The sequence below is a fragment of the Lethenteron reissneri genome, chromosome 69, assembly GCF_015708825.2.
Source record: "Lethenteron reissneri isolate LAM-NWPU_2019-01 chromosome 69, ASM1570882v1, whole genome shotgun sequence".
NCBI lineage: Eukaryota > Metazoa > Chordata > Hyperoartia > Petromyzontiformes > Petromyzontidae > Lethenteron > Lethenteron reissneri.
Genome location: NC_083847.1, coordinates 4,158,523 through 4,179,403, shown reverse-complemented (window position 1 = coordinate 4,179,403; position 20,881 = coordinate 4,158,523). Strand labels below are relative to the sequence as shown.

At 54.1% G+C, this 20,881-nt stretch overlaps 2 protein-coding genes across 2 annotated transcripts in view; both read right to left on the bottom strand.

Annotated features, from left to right (window-relative positions):
- LOC133360639 (plasminogen-like) overlaps nt 1-11,423 on the bottom strand; it is a 39,790-nt gene extending 28,367 nt beyond the window's left edge. The window contains exon 1 of the mRNA XM_061579436.1: nt 11,402-11,423. Within this exon, the coding sequence (XP_061435420.1) occupies nt 11,402-11,423 (22 nt within the window). The remainder of the gene's footprint in view (nt 1-11,401) is intronic.
- Nucleotides 11,424-12,019: 596 nt separating this feature from the next.
- On the bottom strand, nt 12,020-20,728 carry LOC133360638 (zinc finger protein 771-like). The gene is made up of 4 exons (XM_061579435.1): nt 20,509-20,728; nt 17,719-17,826; nt 17,033-17,110; nt 12,020-12,975 (listed from the first exon to the last, which is right to left on the bottom strand). Exons 1-4 carry the CDS (start codon nt 20,567-20,569, stop codon nt 12,020-12,022), a joined length of 1,203 nt encoding a protein of 400 aa, XP_061435419.1. The 5' UTR covers nt 20,570-20,728.
- Between the last annotated feature and the right edge of the window lie 153 nt (nt 20,729-20,881).

Below are 20,881 nucleotides of genomic sequence, written 5' to 3'. Positions count from 1 at the left end.
CTGGGGCCTCCGACACAGTTAGTTAGATACAACAGACACACAACAGATATACACTCACACACAGACACACACACAGACAAAACACACACAGACACACACACACACAGACACCACACAGAAACACAACACACAGACACACACAGACACACACACAGACACAAACACCAGCACACACACACAGACACACACACAGACACACACACAGAGACACACACACACACAGACACACACACACAGAGACACACACAGACACACACAGACACAAACACACAGACACACATACACACACAGACACACACACACAGACACACACACAGACAACAACAACAACAACCGCCATTCGCCACTAAGTGGCGGTGACGTCACCACGATGCTTGTGCCAGGCCAAGTGCACCTTGAGGCCACGTGAAGTGTCGAAGCCCGCTGGCAGGAGGTCACGGGGCAGACCAGCAGGTGCCACGGGTCGACTGACCGAGATGACCGAGATGACTGGCTGATGCACCACCTGTGCCCCCTACTGTGCCAACTTGCTGTGCTTTAGCCACCCGGCGCTCCGCTCGTTGTTGTGAGCGTCGCTCCTCCGCCCTCCGTTGTTGTTGGAGGGCGACTGCCTCCAACTGCCCAGTAGCGTCCTTCACGAGCTCCTCACTGAGGCCGATCTGACACCGCTGGTACCAGTCATCGGCAAGTCAACTCAGCTCCACGTCCTCCTGTACCACATCACTCCATCTCTTCTCCAGCCCGGGCCGCGCCCGTCTAGCCCCCTCGATCCGGCCGAACAAAAGCTGTTTAGGCATGCGGTGGCTGGCATGCGGGCTACATGACCCAGCCAACGCAGCTTGCCTGCCGGAGGAGCTCACTGATGGGACTTTGCCCAGATCTTTCAAGGATTTGTGAGCTCCTCACACAATCCAGCCTGGTTAAACCCAGGATGGATCGTAGGCAGGCCAGCCTAAATGTTTCCAACCGGCGAAGATGCTCCACCAGGGGGGGTCCACGTCTCGCAAGCGTAGAGAAGGGAGGGAATGACCGTGGCCGAGAAGACCTGAAGCTTCGTGCGGAGCGACAGACCAGGTAGCTTCCACACAGCGTTACGCAACCGATGAAAAGATATTGCCGCTCGACTGATTCGGAGTGAGACCTCTGCTGATAGACTGGAGCCGGTCATAAGCACACTGCCCAGGTATGGGAAACTCTCCACTCTCTCCACAACTGCCCCATCACCAATTGGGAGTTGTGGGGGTGGAGTGTCCGATGGTACAAAATACCCAGGCAGGTGCTTAGTTTTGGTGGGGCTGATGGTAAGGCCCCACCTCTTAGTGGCACGCTCCAGTCTCAGCAGCAGCGTCTCCAACTCCTCCTCTGAGTGAGCAGCTATTACCAAATCATCGGCATACATAACGTGGTTGACCAATAGGGAGCCATCCCTTGATCGCACCCCGGGCGTCGATCAGCCTCCCATTATATCTGTACCAAATGGAAATTCCCCCGGTACAGCTATTGAAGGCTTCACGAACTACGTGGTCAAAATAGATGTTAAATAATGTGGGAGCCAGAGGACATCCTGTCGCACCCCAAGGTGTACAGGGAATAGCTCCAACTCCCGGCCACGTAGTTTTATCCGGGCCCGCTCACCATCATGAAGGTCCTTAATGATCGTGAGCAGAGGGTCAGGGACTCCGAAAGCACGAAGAACAACCCAGAGCCCAGGCCTACTGATGGTATCATAGGCCTTGACCAGGTCAATAAAGCAGAGATGTAGGTCTTTTTGGAATTCCCTACACCTCTGCTGTAGCAGACGGACAGAAAATATGGCATCTGTGCAGGACCGCCCTTTCCTGAAACCGCATTGGGGCTCCGCAAGCCTCTCCTCAGCGTGCCTAGCAAGGCGATGTTGAATAATCCTTGCCAGGACCTTACCCGGCACACTGAGGAGTGAGATGCCCCTGTAGTTGTTACAGTCGGTACGGTCCCCCTTCTTAAAGAGGGGAACCACCAGGGCATCCTTCCAGTCCTGCGGAACCCGTCCCAGTGGTCCAGACTGTTGTTATGATGTCATATACACACACAGACACACACACACAGACACACACACAGACACACACAGACACAAACACACAGACACACACACAAGACAGACACACACACACAGACAGACAGACACCACACACAGACACTTACACACACACACCTGAGTCTGGGTGGTGGGGGGCTGAGGGGGGGGGACCTCCACCCACCCCCTCGGCCGCCTTTGTCTCAACGGGCAGCAGTCGCGCGTCAAAACGCACGTGGGCAGACGACGACGAGGATGATGACGATTTTGACCCGATGATGATGACGATGATGATGAGACGTTGATGATGATGACGACGATGTTGTTAGTGATGACTCTGGGGTTCACGCGAAGAGCTGCAGGGTGCACGAGGCCAGGGGAGCGACAAAGATGCAGCACAAGGCGCAGCCATCGGCAGTGAGACCGTGCACTAGGAACAGACTCCCAAATCACTCACACACTCCCCCAGACAGGTCACACACTTCACTTCACTCACACACTCACTCACACACTCACTCACCCACTTACTCACCCACTCACTCACTCACCCACTCATCCACTCACACACTCACTCACTCACCACTTACTCACCCCCTCACTCACCCACTGACTCACCCACTCCATCCACCCCACCCACTCACTCACCCATCTCACTCAACCAACCCACTTACTCATTCACCCACTCATCCACTTCACACACTCACTCACATCACCCACTTACTCACCCACTCACTCACCCACTCATCCACTCACTCACCCACTCACTCACCCACTCACTCACCCACATACTCACTCACCCAGACAGACACACACTCACTCACTCACACACTCACTCACCCACACACTCACTCACCCACTCACTCACCCACATACTCACTCACCCAGACAGACACACACTTACTCACTCACACACTCACTCACACACTCACTCACCCACTTACTCACCCACTCACTCACTCACTCACCCACTCATCACTCACACACTCACTCACTCACCCACTTACTCACCCACTCACTCACCCACTCACTCACCCACTCATCCACTCACCCACTCACTCACCCACTCACTCACCCACCCACTTACTCATTCACCCACTCATCCACTCACACACTCACTCACTCACTCACCCACTTACTCACCCACTCACTCACCCACTCATCCACTCACTCACCCACTCACTCACCCACTCACTCACCCACATACTCACTCAACCCAGACAGACACACACTCACTCACTCACACACTCACTCACCCACACACTCACTCACCCACACACTCACTCGCTCACTCACTCACCCACACACTCACCCACTCACTCACCCACTTACTCACTCATCCACTCACTCACCCGCTCACTCACTCACCCACACACTCAATCACCCACTCACTCACCCACCCATTCACACACTCACTCACCCACCCATCCACCCCCCACTCATTCACTCACCCAACAACAGCCGCCGATCGCCAATAATTGGCTGGTGACGTCACCACGACGCTTGTGCCAGGCCATGTGCACCTTGAGGCCACGTGAAGTGTCGAACACCCGCTAGCAGGAGGTCAGGGGGCAGACCCAGGTGCCACGGGTCGACTGACTGAGATGACTGGCTGATGCACCACCTGTGCCCCCTACTGTGCCAACTTGCTGTGCTTTAGCCACCCGGCGCTCCGCTCGTTGTTGTGAGCGTCGCTCCTCCGCCCTCCGTTGATGTTGGAGGGCGACTGCCTCCAACTGCCAGTAGCGTCTTTCACGAGCCTCCTCCACTGAGGCCGATCTTGACACCGCTGGTACCAGTCATCGGCAAGTCCACTCAGCTCCACATCCTCCTGTACCACATCACTCCATATCTTTTCGCCCGTGTCGCGCCCTTTGAGCCCCCTATATCCAATCTAACATAAGCTGTTTAGGCATGCGGTGGCTGGGCATGCGGGCTACATGACCCAGCCAACGCAGCCTTGCCTGCCGGAGGAGCTCACCGATGGGTCTTTGTTCAGATCTTTCAAAGATTCGTGAGCTCCTCACACAATCCAGCCTGCAGGTTAAACCCAGGTAGCTTCACACAGTGTTACACAACCGATGAAAAGATAATGCCGCTCGACTGATTCGGAGTGAGACCTCTGCTGTTAAACCGGAGCCAGTCATGAGCACACTGCTCAGGTATGGGAAACTCTCCACTGTCTCCACAACTTCCACATCACCAATTGGGAGTCGTGGGGGTGGAGTGTCTGAAGGTACAAAATACCCAGGCAGGTGCTTAGTTTTGGTGGGGCTGATAGTAAGGCCCCACCTCTTAGTGGCACGCTCCAGTCTCAGCAGCAGCGCCTCCAACTCCTCCTCTGAACGAGCAGCTATTACCAAATCATCGGCATACATAACGTGGTTGACCAATAGGGAGCCATCCCTTGACCGCACCCGGGCATCGATCAGCCTCCCATTGTATCTGTACCAGATGTAAAATTTTCCAGTACAGCCATCGAAGGTTTCACAAAATACATGGTCAAAATAGATGTTAAATAATTTAAGAGCCAGAGGACATCCCTGTCGCACCCCAAGGTGTACAGGGAAAGGCTCTGACTCCCGGCCACGTAGTTTTACCCGGGCCCGCTCACCATCATGAAGGTCCTTAATGAGCGTGAGCAGAGTGTCAGGGACTCCAAAAGCACGAAGAACAACCCAGAGCCCAGGACTACTGATGGTATCATAGGCCTTGACCAGGTCAATAAAGCAGAGATGTAGGTTTTGTGGGAATTCCCTACAACTCTGCTGTAGAAGACGGACAGAAAATATGGCATCTGTGCAGGACCCGCCCTTTCCTGAAACCACATTGGGGCTCCGCAAGCCTCTCCTCAGTGCCTGGCAAAGCGATGTTGAATAATCCTTGCCAGGAACTTTCCCTGTACACTTAGGAGATGCCCCTGTAGTTGTTACAGTTTGTGTGGTCCCCCTTCTTAAAGAGGGGGACCACCAGGGAATCCTTCCAATCCTGCGGAACCCGTCCAGTGGTCCAGACTGTTGTTATGATGTCATGTAGGGCAGTCTGTGCACAAACGCCACCCTCCCTCAGCATTTCGCTTGGGAGATCATCTCTGCCCGGTGCCTTTACTGGTCTCAGACTCTGGATCGCCTTCAGTACTTCCTCAACAGATGGCACCTCAGCCAGCCCACTCACAGGGGGTGACTTCTTATTCCAATATTTGAGGGACCGCAGCCTCAGCAGGGTCATCCCCACTTTGTCCCACGATGTTTTCCAGGCTGAGGGATTCCCCTCCCCCAGGACCTCACAGAAATGCTCAGCAAATCTGCAAACCTGTTCCAGGGGGTCGGATATTGGATCACCGTTCTTTCCCCTAATGATGGTAATAGGTGTGGCGCTGCAGGTTACTTTTTATGGAATTAAAGAGTGATTTGTAATCGCGGGCCACTGAGGCAGATTCCATCTCCTCAGCAACCCGCAACCATCCCCCCATTCTTGCAGCGCCTCACGGCTCTCCGAACCTCGAGCGAAGGCTGCGGTAAGCCTCCTCATTCACTGACGTGGGATGCTGTAGCCGATGAGAGTGGGCCTGTCGCTTTTTCTCAACCATCCTGAACACCTCCTCTGTCAGCCAGGGTCTCTGGGGAGGTCTGGACCGTGTACCCAAAGCAGCCATTGCAGCTGCATGAGTCACAGTCCTAAACCTCGCCCATTTCCCCTCGACATCAGGAGGAGTGGGGAAAGATGCCAACCCCAGCTGCAAGCGATGATGAAATTCTAGCTTGCAACTTTCACCAGCGAGCTGAGACCAGGCCACTATGGGTTTGAATGGGGTCCACCCACCACCGGAGTGGAAGAATGGCAGGCGCATCTTACAGATAACAAGTCGATGGTCAGAGGGCAGATCAGCTCCACGGTAGGTCCTGGTGTTAAGGATATGGGCCCACGTCCACTGTTTCGTCACTATGTAGTCCAGAAGATGTTCTTGCTTGGACCCGGCATGCATCCACGATGTTGTGTGGATGCGCCGATGCCGGAAGAGCGTGTTGGTAATTACAAGCCCATGAGCTGGACAAAAATCTAGCAGCCTCCTACCGTTGTTTTTGAGCTGATCTAGCCCATGCCTTCCAATCACTCCAGACCAGGTGCCAGCATCATGACCGATTCGGGCATTAAAGTCACTCAACAAGATGACTCTATCCCGAGGGGCCACTTTAGCTAGCACCTGTGACAGGAGGTCATAGAAGGCATCTGACTCATCAGCCTTGCCTGCATCCCTCCACGGATGTTCATCTTCGGTGGGGGCACAAGTAACCATGACCACCACTCTTCGCCTCCGGTTGATGGGAAGGCGAGCCCAAAGTAGCCTGGGGCTCACAGCTTCCCACACCTCACCGCCACGCTCCCACGCCCCCTTCATTCCTTTGTTCAGAAGAAGAGCCACTCGCTGTTGTTTGGCAGTCTCCTGCCCCGAGTAGAGGACTGTCCACCCCTCATGGTGACAGGAGCCAGAACCGGTCCACCGGACCTCCTGAATGCCACAGAGATCCAGGCGGTACCGGTTCGAACATTCCACGTGGCCACCCGTAGTGGGTTTTTAAATCCTTTATATTAAGTTCGCTTGCTTGCTTGCGTGCTTGCTTGCGTGCTTGCTTGCTTGCGTGCTTGCGTGCTTGCTTGCTTACGACCGTGTAAATCTTTTGGTCGTTTTTTAACCCACTTCCCGTGATCCAATCGAGTTGACATTTTCCACACAGACTTGTTGTGCGTGAGAATTAATGTTCGTGAAACATTTTTTTAAATATTTATTTACCAATTGCTTAATGGTGGCAGACAATCATCTGACCCATAGGTGGCAGCCATCTCAAGCCAGAGGACGAGAGGACTCTAGCCGCCACGCATATAAAGGATTTATAGTGAAAAACTTTCTTTTTACGGGTTATACTTATTGCTGCTTCGGGAGGAACCCCGAGGGTAAAGATTCAGTCTTCTGGCTCCGCAAAATGGGGTTTGGCCAGACGTCATAGACGCCTGTCCCCCCGGGCCTCCAGCACAAGCTTCGTTTAATTCATCTGAAGGTGGTGGATACAAACGCCATAAGGGGATGGTCAATCTAAATTGCCCCCTCCCCCCCCCCATGGCATTGCTCACCACAGCGTTGCCGTCTGGCATTCACCGACCCCCACTCATTCATCCACCTACCCATTCATTCACCCACTCACTCACTCAGCCAGCCACCCACTCACCTATCCACCCATCCACTCACTCACCCAGCCACTCATTCACTCACTCGCCCACCCACCCATTCACCACCCACCCACCCACTATCTCTCCCCGTGGAGATATTAACTACCTCACCTGGTATGAAGGCGGTAGTGGGTTCGATCCTGACCCTGATACCCGCTGTATATTTGGAATTTGCGTGTCTCTCTATCTCCCTGTGAAGATGTTAACGACCTCGCCTGGTGTGCAGGAGCTCGTGGGTTCGACCCCCATCCTGACACTGCCTGCTGTATATCTGTAATTTGCGTGTCTCTCTCTCCCTGTGGTCGCGGGTTTTTTTCTCCGGGTCCTCCGGTTTTATTTCCTTCACATTTCGGAATCAACATCACGAATTTCGAGTATTTGGCTGCAATGCATTTCCACGTGACGATAAAAAACGTTATTGAGCTATCATTTGTAAGTGTGGGACCTTACCTGGTGAGATGAATCGTTTAGTTTAGAGCTGCAATGGCAGCTGCCCCTGGGCATTAGTCTGTTGCCAGTAGTGGGCGTTGTTGCCATGTGTATAATCCCAATTGATGAGTTTGCGGTGTGCATTTTCGAATTTGTACAAACCTGGATTTGCGGCGCCGGTGGCACACGATGAGCTGCTCATGATCTCACACGTCGGCTGCGAGCGGAGCAGACGGCACGGAGTCGTCCTTCATCCACAGCTCTCTCCTTCATCCACAGCTCTCTCCTTCATCCACAGCTCCCCCCTTCACCCACAGCTCTCTCCTTCGTCCACAGCTCTCTCCTTCATCCACAGCTCTCTCCTTGTCCACAACTCTCTCCTTCATCCACAACTCTCTCCTTCATCCACAGCTCTCTCCTTCATCCACAGCTCTCTCCTTCATCCACAGCTCTCTCCTTCGTCCACAACTCTCTCCTTCATCCACAACTCTCTCCTTCATCCACAGCTCTCTCCTTCATCCACAGCTCTCTCCTTCATCCACAGCTCTCTCCTTCATCCACAACTCTCTCCTTCATCCACAGCTCTCTCCTTCGTCCCAGCTCTCTCCTTCGTCCACAACTCTCTCCTTCATCCACAGCTCTCTCCTTCATCCACAGCTCTCTCCTTCATCCACAGCTCTCTCCTTCATCCACATCTCTCTCCTTCATCCACAGCTCTCTCCTTCATCCACAACTCTCTCCTTCATCCACAACTCTCTCCTTCATCCACAGCTCTCTCCTTCATCCACAGCTCTCTCCTTCATCCACAGCTCCCTCCTTCACCCACAGCTCTCTCCTTCATCCACAGCTCTCTCCTTCATCCACAGCTCCCTCCTTCATCCACAGCTCTCTCCTTCATCCACAGCTCCCTCCTTCACCCACAGCTCTCTCCTTCATCCACAGCTCCCTCCTTCATCCACAGCTCTCTCCTTCATCCACAGCTCCCTCCTTCATCCACAGCTCCCTCCTTCATCCACAGTTCCCTCCTTCATCCACAGCTCTCTCCTTCATCCACAGCTCCCTCCTTCATCCACAGTTCCCTCCTTCATCCACAGCTCTCTCCTTCATCCACAGCTCCCTCCTTCACCCACAGCTCTCTCCTTCATCCACAGCTCTCTCCTTCATCCACAGCTCTCTCCTTCATCCACAGCTCCCTCCTTCATCCACAGCTCCCTCCTTCATCCACAGTTCCCTCCTTCATCCACAGCTCTCTCCTTCATCCACAGCTCCCTCCTTCATCCAAAACTCTCTCCTTCATCCACAGCTCCCTCCTTCATCCACAGCTCCCTCCTTCATCCAAAACTCTCTCCTACATCCACAGCTCCCTCCTTCATCCACAGCTCCCTCCTTCATCCAAAACTCTCTCCTTCACCCACAGCTCCCTCCTTCATCCACAGCTCCCTCCTTCACCCACAGCTCCCTCCTTCATCCACAGTTCCCTCCTTCATCCACAGCTCCCTCCTTCATCCACAGCTCTCTCCTTCATCCACAACTCCCTCCTTCATCCACAGCTCTCTCCTTCATCCACAGTTCCCTCCTTCATCCACAGCTCTCTCCTTCATCCACAGCTCCCTCCTTCACCCACAGCTCCCTCCTTCATCCACAGTTCCCTCCTTCATCCACAGCTCCCTCCTTCATCCACAGCTCTCTCCTTCATCCACAGCTCCCTCCTTCATCCACAGTTCCCTCCTTCATCCACAGCTCTCTCCTTCATCCACAGCTCTCTCCTTCATCCACAGCTCCCTCCTTCATCCACAGCTCTCTCCTTCATCCACAGCTCCCTCCTTCACCCACAGCTCTCTCCTTCATCCACAGCTCTCTCCTTCATCCACAGCTCTCTCCTTCATCCACAGCTCTCTCCTTCACCCACAGCTCTCTCCTTCATCCACAGCTCTCTCCTTCATCCACAGCTCCCTCCTTCACCCACAGCTCTCTCCTTCACCCACAGCTCTCTCCTTCATCCACAGCTCTCTCCTTCATCCACAGCTCTCTCCTTCATCCACAGCTCTCTCCTTCATCCACAGCTCCTTCATCCACAGCTCTCTCCTTCATCCACAGCTCTCTCCTTCATCCACAGTTCCATCACCCCCCCCCCGTCACTCCTCTAAAGTCACCTCTTATCCCCACAGATTCCTTCCCCTCATCCTTGTCACCTCATTTCCAGCCACCAGCCACACATCGTTACACCTCGGACCGCATGGCTCGCTTTCAGACGCGCTTCTGCGGTCATCTGGAAGGGTCTTCCGATTTCAGGAAGCCACTGTAGCTATGCTGCAGTTGTAAATCAACATCAATATTGACAAACTCATTTCTTTAGAACTGTTTTATGTTCTTGGTTCTTTCGGTAAAGTCACGTAGAAGGGAAGTAATAAAATAATAAAAATAAAACATAATAAAACAATTCTCACGACGTTTCAGCCACAACGCAAGCAGCCGTCCTGGCCGAAACGTTGTGAGAATTGTTTTATTTTTATTATTTTATTACTTCCCTTCTACGTGACTTTACCGAAAGAACCAAGAAGATGAATCCCTGCAGTCACGAAAGCTTTAAATACAAATTTTATTATGTTTTATTATTATTATTTTATTATTTCCCTTCTACGTGACTTCACCGAAAGAACCAAGAAGATGAATCCCTGCAGTCACGAAAGTTTTTAAATCGAAATTTAACCGCTTTATGTGTTTAGTTTGTTGTCTTTCCCCCACACCACCGATCCGCACAGTTGACTAGGTACCGTGCGAAATAAGTTCAACACGCATACGTACACAAACGTGTCTCCTCGTGTCCACCCACCAATCTCACATCGTCACACCTCGGGGTGACTCCAGGTCAAGCAGGTGCAGGGATTGGTGGGATAGGGAATGGCGATGTTGTGGGGACCGTTAAGAAGGGACCGTTACAGTATTATTGCCACTACGGTTAATACACGGCCCTGCGGCTTTGACGAGGGTACCCCACTGATTGGAATGACACCACGACGACCACCTTCATTTCACAATCATCCGTCATTCACCGTCATTATGTAATAAAAGACTCCGTCAGGCTCTGCTGGTCTCCGCTTGTCTTTTATTCAGGTTCTTCTCCGGACCCCCCACTGGTCTCCTCCACGGACCAGCGTCGTTTCGCGCGCGCCCCGCGCACGCTCCCTCTCGCGTGCCCCGCACGCTCCTCCGTTAGCTCCTCCACTCCCGCACTCCGCACACCGCCGGCCGACGGCGTGCTGAGGTCCTTCGGCCACGTGACCAATGGCGCGGATCTCTCTCTCGCCACCCAACGTGGCTCAGACTCTTAACTTCCCCGACTGCCCCGATCTCTTCCGGGCTCACACTTATATACATTCCCCCCCACGTGACCCTGACTCCTCCCCTTCCGGATCGTCAGATCCGGCCCTTCCCATACTGCCCCGCTGGCTCCGCCCCCATTCACCTCGCCGCCTCCCATTGGAGCCGAGGTGAACGGCGGCTCCTCCCACACGCCCCGCAGACCAGGCTCCGCCCCCCAACACCCTGGTCCGTGTGATTGGACCAGAGCCCAGCAGCATTTACACTCGCATTACATTTATAAAAAAAATGCACAATCGCATGCTTGCTTGTGGTAAAGCCGACAGCTCGGCTTGTTGCAACACACACAGAGCAGAACGCACCCTTGCTGCATACCTTCAGGCGAGGTATTTGCCATCTCCGGCCCACCGGGGCATTCATCGCTACCGGAGGACACGGCAAAAACGCCACGTGAAAAAACTCCACGCGTTAGCGCGGACGGGGGGGCACGGGAGAGACCGACGACAAAAGTGGACGAACCGCCGACTCCTCGCGAGACGCGGCAGAGGGCCGCTCGCTCGCTCGCCCGAGCTCTGCGGTTCTCAAACATATCGACCCTTTCCCATGCGGGAGGACCACACGCGCTCTGCTGTAACCGCTGCCTCCTACCTGGCAGAGCCAGGGGCTACGGCTCTCCTCCACCAAACACCCACCCACGGGTAGGTCAGTCTGGAAGAGATGCATCAAATCGACTTTTAGTGAAGCTACCCACACTCTACCCCACCACCGCAGCGGTCTAATTTACGCCACGGGTTTCATGACAAGAGGCGAGGGGCCGGCTGCCATTGGACCGACCCCCACTGCCGTTCGGTCAACCGTCTTCGCCGAAGATCGAATCGCCGGCGCGCGTCTCGCGGACGACGGAAGAGCACGGCGAGAAGTCCGCTCCATCTCCCGCCGCGCCACCCTCGCCGCCCTCACCGCCCTCACCGCCCTCGCCGCCAGCACCGCCCGCTACGCTGCTCCGTGCGTCGCCGCGTGCTTCTTGAGGTGCGATCGCTCGCGAAACTGCTTCCCGCACGCGTCGCAAGCGTGCGGCCTCTCGCCCGTGTGCGTGCGCGCGTGCCTCTCCAGGTGCGAGAAGCATGCGAAGCCCTTGCCGCACTCCTTGCAGAGGCAGGGCCACTCGCCCGTGTGCATGCGCGCAGTGCGCCTCCAGGTGGCACCGGCGGGCGAAGCGCCTGCCGCAGTCGGGGCACGGTGTGCGGCCTCTCGCCAGTGTGGGTGCGCGCTGTGCGCCTCCAGGTCGAAGGGGCGGGCGAAGCCGCGGCCGCACTCGCCGCAGGCCAGGGGCCTCCGGGCGGCGTGGCTGGCCGCGTGCGTCTTGAGCGAGTGCTTGTGCAGGAAGCGGCGGCCGCAGTCCGCGCAGGCGTGCGGCCTCTCGCCCGTGTGGAGGCGGGCGTGCGTCTCCAGGTAGGAGCGCCGCGTGAAGCCTCGGCCGCAGTCGGGGCAGGCGTGCGGGCGCTCCCCCGTGTGGGTGGCCGCGTGCAGCTTCAGCGAGGAGGCGTGCGAGAAGCGGCGGCCGCAGTCGGGGCAGCCGTGCGGCCGCTCGCCGGTGTGCGTCCGCGAGTGGCGGTCCAGGTCGGAGCAGCGGGCGAAGGCCTTGCCGCACTCGGTGCACACGTGCGGCTTCTCGCCGCCGCCGGGCGCGCGTCGCTGCTGCCGCTGACGCTGACGCCGCCGTTTCGGCAGTCGTCGATCGTCGTCGCCTTCGACGCCGTCGTCACCGTCGTCGTCGTGCGATGAGATGCCCCCGAGCGGCATCTCCTTGCCGCACCGCGCGCACGCTCGCGCGGTGCCGCTGTCGCCGCCGCCCGGTTTCGCTTCTTCGTCCCACGTGTTCCGGACGCCGCCGACGCCGCCGCGTGGCTCCGTGCCGCACTCCGCGCACAGGAGCTCCCGCTCGCCACCTTCGCCACAAGCCGCAAGCCGCATGGCAGCGGTGGTGGTGGTGGTCGTGGTGGTGGTCGTGGTGGTGGTCGTGGTGGTGGTGGTGGTCGTGGTGGTGGTGGTCGTGGTGGTGGTCGTGGTGGTGGTCGTGGTGGTCGTGGTGGTGGTCGTGGTCGTGGTGGTGGTGGTCGTGGTGGTCGTGGTGGTGGTCGTGGTGGTGGTGGTCGTGGTGGTGGTCGTGGTGGTGGTCGTGGTGGTGATGGTCATGGTGGTGGTCGTGGTGGTGGTCGTGGTGGTCGTGGTGGTCGTGGTGGTGGTCGTGGTGGTGGTCGTGGTGGTGGTGGTCGTGGTGGTGGTGGTCGTGATGGTCGTGGTGGTGGTGGTCGTGGTGGTGGTCGTGGTGGTGGTCGTGGTGGTGATGGTCATGGTGGTGGTCGTGGTGGTGGTCGTGGTGGTGGTGGTCGTGGTGGTGGTCGTGGTGGTCGTGGTGGTCGTGGTGGTGGTCGTGGTGGTGGACGTGGTGGTGGTCGTGGTGGACGTGGTGGTTGTGGTGGTGGTCATGGTGGTGGTGACAAGGATCAGGAGGGGGGCGGCAGGGTGGAGGCGTCAAACACCACCGGCGTTTGAGCATCTTAACACCTCCAGGGTAAACGAGACCCCCCGCCCTTTAGCACGAATCCCTTCTTCTGTTGACACGATTGGCAGTGGTAGAGCAGCTATATGATGGGATACGTTTTTTTGCCAGATTGTCAAGGTTTGTCTGCATGTTCACCACAAGTTACCGCGTTTGGCTAATGCGGTACATTCCTCGCTAAATGTTATCCATGTTCGTGTTTGAACATTCTAACACAACTCCTGTTTTATTTGCCAGAGAGTGTAGAATCATTGGAAAGATGTTATCAACCACGCAAAAAAGACTTAATTACACTTTTTTGGACCATCTTATCTGACAGGCACTATCTTACTTTACTGTACCGAGTGTTAACATCCCCAGTGTTTAACAGTACTCTCTTCATTGTTCAGCCAGCATTGGTATAAACATGGGCATTTTCGTTCTTTTTCTATCATGTGTATCAGGCCTCCCCCTCTCTGTCCAATGCGTTGTGCAACAGCAACCGCGTCCACGCCGTCGTCCATTCTTTTGGCACCCCCCCTCCCCCTCCCGATGCGTTGCACGTGGCATTCCGTGCCGTCTTTGAGCCCCGCCCCCCTCCCTCCCGATACGTTCCATTCATTGGCTACCACATTCTGATGAGCTCCCCCCCCCCCTTTCCTCCCCCTCAACTTGCTTTTTAAGGGATTACATCTTGAATCATTGCCTCACTTGATGCAGCTAATCTGGCTGTGACGATCCCACCTGATGACGGAGACTTGTGTTGCCTCCGAAACGTCGTGATTTTTGTTTTATTTTATTTTTATTAATTTTGATGTTTTACCTACGTGACTTTACCGAAAAAACCTAAGAATATGAATCCTTGCAGTCACGAAAGCTTCAAATCTAGAAGAGTGTAGAACGTCTATTTTTTTATCTTGATTTGAAGCTTTGATGTTGACTACCTCGCCTGGTGTACAGGAGGTCGTGGGTTCCACCATCATCATCACGGTGGCTAGGATATGTTGACCACCTCGCCTGGTGTGCAGGAGGTCGTGGGTTCCACCATCATCATCACAGTGGCTAGGAGATGCTGACTACCTCGCCGGTTGTCAAGTCACTACTTTAGCCCACCGGTGTGTTGTTGAAGCGTGAAACCACAACATTTACAATTTTTGAGTACTGCGACGTTTCGCTACTAATTGCATCAAGCATCATCGGGCGAATTGTCGTACTCAAAAATTGTAAATGTTGTGGATCCACTCTTCAACAACACACCAGTGGGCTAAAGCAGTGAACTATTTTGTTTTTCGTCAACGTGACACTTTTGAGCTGATTGGCCGTGTCGGGTGGTGGAGGGTTACGACACATTTTTAAATAACGCGATCTCCCCCAACAAACGTTTATGATGAACCCTACCTGGTTGAATACGTTCTTCCAAAGATTGCTAATTGTTCTATCTACGTGACTTTACGAAAAGACCCAGAGAGAGTATGCCTATTCTTAGTTGTCAAACTTTGACACTGGCAACAATAAACAGGGTGTCCTGTGGTATCGCTTCTGCTCACCGCCCGGGCTGTGAGTGCTCCGATACGCGTGGCATTGACCTTGTGCTGGTCGCCTTTGGGTGTCGTTCTCTGGTCTACTGACGCTACCGGTGAGGCTGGGCCCTAGAGAAGGCCGCTGTCTCTGCTGTAGACCAATCAGCTTCAAAGAAATTGCGAGTCGATTATCAGAGTGTGTTTGCATGTTCAAGATCTGTGTGTGGTTAAAGCATTACTGGATTCCTTGCAGAAGGTAGAATCGATGTTGGTGTTTGAAAAGCTGAATGCAACTCCTGCTTTTTGCGTTAGATCGCGTAAATCGACGCCATCTAACCCAACAAAACCTCGACTATAAATATTGGTTGCGAAAGCTGACGTGTTACTCCAGCTGTGAGTGCTCCGATACGCGTGGCATTGACCTTGCGCTGGTCGCCTTTAGGCGTCGTTCTCTGGTCTACTGTAATTGCTGTTGAGGCTGGGCCCTAGACAAGGCCGCTGTCTCTTGTGTAGGTCAATCAGCTTCAAAAGACGATGCCACACAACATTATAATTACACTGTTACTAAACACAACGCACACAAAAGTAACAGTGTAACATTGTTAGACTGTTCTACTGACGCTGCCGGTGAGGCCGGGCCATGAAGGAGGCTGCCGCTGTCTGTGGTGTGGGCCAATCAGCTTCAAAGACGATGCCATACAACATTATACTTACACTGTTACTAAAGACAATGCACACAGAAGTAACAGTATAATATTGTTAGACTGTTCTACTGACACTGCCGGTGAGACTGGGCCATGAAGGAGGCTGCTGCCGCTGTCTGTGGTGTGGGCCAATCAGCTTCAAAGACGATGCCGTAGATTAATGACCAGAGCCATGTCTGTTTGTTCACCGCAAGCAGCGTGTGTGGTGAATGCACAAACTTGACTCCTTGCAAAAAATGTTGAGTCCATGTTGGCGTTTGAACGTCTGAACACAACTCCCGCCGTGTTACTGCACCTCCCGTTTCACGGTGAGGAGGTGACACTGACACACGGCGGCGGCGGCAGCAAGCAACCGAGAAGGCAGCGGAAATCTCACCGAAGGCTCCCTCCTGCCGCTATGGGTCTCTGTGTGATGAGCCTGTGGGTCTCTGTGTGGTGAGTCTGTGGGTCTCTGTGTGATGAGTCTGTGGGTCTCTGTGTGGTGAGTCTGTGGGTCTCTGCGTGGTGAGTCTGTGGGTCTCTGTGTGGTGAGTCTGTGGGTCTCTGTGTGGTGAGTCTGTGGGTCTCTGCGTGGTGAGTCTGTGGGTCTCTGTGTGGTGAGTCTGTGGGTCTCTGTGTGATGAGTCTGTGGGTCTCTGTGTGGAGAGTCTGTGGGTCTCTGTGTGAGTCTGTGGGTCTCTGTGTGATGAGTCTGTGGGTCTCTGTGTGAGTCTGTGTGTCTCTGTGTGGTGAGTCTGTGGGTCTCTGTGTGGTGAGTTTGTGGGTCTCTGTGTGATGAGTCTGTGGGTCTTTGTGTGGTGAGTCTGTGGGTATCTGTGTGAGTCTGTGGGTCTCTGTGTGATGAGTCTGTGGGTCTCTGTGTGAGTCTGTGGGTCTCTGTGTGAGTCTGTGGGTCTCTGTGTGAGTCTGTGGGTCTCTGTGTGAGTCTGTGGGTCTCTGTGTGAGTCTGTGGGTCTCTGTGTGAGTCTGTGGGTCTCTGTGTGAGTCTATGGGTCTCTACGTGAGTCTGTGTGTCTCTGTGTGAGTCTATGGGTCTCTGTGTGAGTCTGTGGGTCTCTGTGTGAGTCTGTGGATCTCTATGTGAGTCTGTGGGTCTCTGTGTGAGTCTGTGGGTCTCTGTGTGAGTCTGTGGGTCTCTGTGTGAGTCTGTGGGTCTCTGTGTGAGTCTGTGGGTCTCTGTGTGAGTCTGTGGGTCTCTGTGTGAGTCTGTGGGTCTCTGTGTGAGTCTGTGGGATCTCACCCGAGTCTCCCTCCTGCCATTCGGCCTTCACCTTCAGCAGCCGCGACGTCTCCCGGCCGGGACGCACGCTGACGTCTCCTTGGCAACGACAACGACACGCAGACGCGGCAACTCAGACGCAACTCAGACGCAACGCAGATGCAACTCAGACGCAGCAACTCACTCTGTATGTTGTAGTTGTCGTTGTTGTTGTAGTTGTCGTTGTCGTATCCTCAAATCTTGTAGCTAAATTTTAACCCACTTCCCAATGTGGTATCGACTGCAAACTTGGTATACTTATGTCACACTGATGACAATACTATATTCTATCGTTAAAAATAAATATTTTTAAACTCACCACCCGCACCCCGTCCCATCACTAATGACCGCGGCTCAACAGCGCGTTTATATCGACCGCAGGCGCAAATCACTCGAACCGCGTGGCGGCGGCGGTGGCGGCGATTCTGAAACGTGGAGGGGGGGTGGGGGGGGAAACTGGAGGACGTGGAGGAAGAAAAATCCACGCGGCTGCGGGGAGAGCGACAGAGAGAAACGCAGACTCCCAAATATACAGCAGCGGCGGGCATCGTCAGGGTCGGGATCGGACCCACGACCTCCTGTACACCAGGCGAGGTAGTCAACTCACCATCATCACCATCATCCTCTCTCACTCACCATCACCATCATCATCATCCTCTCTCACTCACCATCACCACCATCATCACCGTCCTCCTCCACCTCGCTCTTCACCAGCGTCCTCACGATCTCGCGGCCCAGACGGCCCTCACCCTCCTCCTGCTTCACGACCGCTCCTGCTGCACGCGCACACACACACATGCATGAGTCTGTGTGTCTGTGTGTGAGTCTGTGGGTGTCTGTGTGAGTCTGTGCGTGTCTGTGCGAGTCTGTGGGTGTCTGCGCGAGTCTGTGGGTCTCTGTGTGAGTCTGTGTGTGAGTCTGTGGGTGTCTGTGGGTTTCTGTGTGGTGAGTCTGTGGGTCTCTGTGTGGTGAGTCTGTGGGTCTCTGTGTGGTGAGTCTGTGGGTCTCTGCGTGAGTCTGTGGGTCTCTGTGTGTGAGTCTGTGGGTGTCTGTGTGAGTCTGTGCGTGTCTGTGCGAGTCTGTGGGTGTCTGCGTGAGTCTGTGGGTGTCTGTGCGAGTCTGTGGGTCTCTGTGTGAGTCTGTGTGTGAGTCTGTGGGTGTCTGTGGGTTTCTGTGTGGTGAGTCTGTGGGTCTCTGTGTGGTGAGTCTGTGGGTCTCTGTGTGGTGAGTCTGTGGGTCTCTGCGTGAGTCTGTGGGTCTCTGTGTGTGAGTCTGTGGGTTTCTGTGTGAGTCTGTGCGTGTCTGTGCGAGTCTGTGGGTGTCTGTGCGAGTCTGTGGATCTCTGTGCGAGTCTGTGGGTCTCTGTGTGAGTCTGTGTGTGAGTCTGTGGGTGTCTGTGGGTTTCTGTGTGGTGAGTCTGTGGGTCTCTGTGTGGTGAGTCTGTGGGTCTCTGCGTGAGTCTGTGGGTCTCTGTGTGGTGAGTCTGTGGGTCTCTGTGTGAGTCTCTGTGTGAACCGGCACCCAGGATCTGAGTGTGAGCCTCCCTTCTAGATAATTTACATCGACGTTCGAAGTGATCTCACGATCATCATCATCGTCACAATCATCGTCAACATCATCATCGTCATCACAATCATCATCGTCACAATCATTGTCACAATCATCGTCACAATCATCATCGTCACCATCATCATCATCACAATCATCATCATCACAATCATCGTCGTCGTCGTCACAATCACCTTCATCGTCATCACAATCATCATCGTCACCATCATCGCCATCGTCACAATCACCTTCACCATCATCACAATCATCGTCGTCACAATCACCTTCACCATCATCACAATCATCGTCGTCACCATCATCGCCATCGTCACAATCACCTTCACCATCATCACAATCATCGTCGTCACCATCATCGCCATCGTCACAATCACCTTAATCATCATCACAATCATCGTCGTCACCATCATCGCCGTCAGTCACAATCACCTTCATCGTCATCACAATCATCGTCGTCACCATCATCGCCATCGTCACAATCACCTTCACCATCATCACAATCATCGTCGTCACAATCACCTTCACCATCATCACAATCACCTTAATCATCATCACAATCATCGTCGTCACCATCATCGCCATCGTCACAATCACCTTCACCATCATCACAATCATCGTCGTCACCATCATCGCCATCGTCACAATCACCTTAATCATCATCACAATCATCGTCGTCACCATCATCGCCGTCAGTCACAATCACCGTCACCATCATCACAATCATCGTCGTCACCATCGTCGCCATCGTCACAATCACCTTAATCATCATCACAATCATCGTCGTCACCATCATCGCCATCGTCACAATCACCTTCACCATGATCACAATCATCGTCGTCACCATCATCGCCATCGTCACAATCACCTTCACCGTCATCACAATCATCGTCGTCACCATCATCGCCATCATCACAATCACCTTCACCGTCATCACAATCATCGTCGTCACCATCATCGCCATCGTCACAATCACCTTCACCGTCATCACAATCATCGTCGTCACCATCATCGCCATCGTCACAATCACCTTAATCATCATCACAATCATCGTCGTCACCATCATCGCCATCGTCACAATCACCTTCACCGTCATCACAATCATCGTCGTCACCATCATCGCCATCGTCACAATCACCTTCACCATGATCACAATCATCGTCGTCACCATCATCGCCATCGTCACAATCACCTTAATCGTCATCACAATCATCGTCGTCACCATCATCGCCGTCGTCACAATCACCTTAATCGTCATCACAATCATCGTCGTCACCATCATCGCCATCGTCACAATCACCTTCACCATCATCACAATCATCGTCGTCACCATCATCGCCATCAGTCACAATCACCTTCATTATCATCACAATCATCATCGTCACCATCATCGCCATCGTCACAATCACCTTCACCGTCATCACAATCATCGTCGTCACCATCGTCGCCATCGTCACAATCACCTTCACCGTCATCACAATCATCGTCGTCACCATCATCGCCATCGTCACAATCACCTTAATCATCATCACAATCATCGTCGTCACCATCGTCGCCATCGTCACAATCACCTTAATCATCATCACAATCATCATCGTCACCATCATCGCCATCGTCACAATCACCTTAATCATCATCACAATCATCGTCGTCACCATCATCGCCATCGTCACAATCACCTTCACCGTCATCACAATCATCGTCGTCACCATCATCGCCATCGTCACAATCACCTTAATCATCATCACAATCATCATCGTCACCATCATCGCCATCGTCACAATCACCTTAATCATCATCACAATCATCGTCGTCACCATCATCGCCATCGTCACAATCACCTTCACCGTCATCACAATCATCGTCGTCACCATCATCGCCATTGTCACAATCACCTTCACCGTCATCACAATCATCGTCGTCACCATCATCGCCATCATCCTCTTCGCACTCCATGGCCAAGCCGGGCCACAGGCCTGGGCTTCCTCCACCTCCGTCTTGACGAACGGCAGCAGCGCAGCACGCGAAGCCATCTGGGGAGTGGTGGTGCAGTGGTTAGCGCACTGTGTGTGTGTGGGGAGTGGTGGTACAGTGGTTAGCACACTGTGTGTGTGTGTGGGGAGTGGTGGTGCAGTGGTTAGCGCACTGTGTGTGTGTGTGGAGTGGTGGTGCAGTGGTTAGCGCACTGTGTGTGTGTGGGGAGTGGTGGTGCAGTGGTTAGCGCACTGTGTGTGTGTGTAGGGGGAGTGGTGGTGCAGTGGTTAGCAC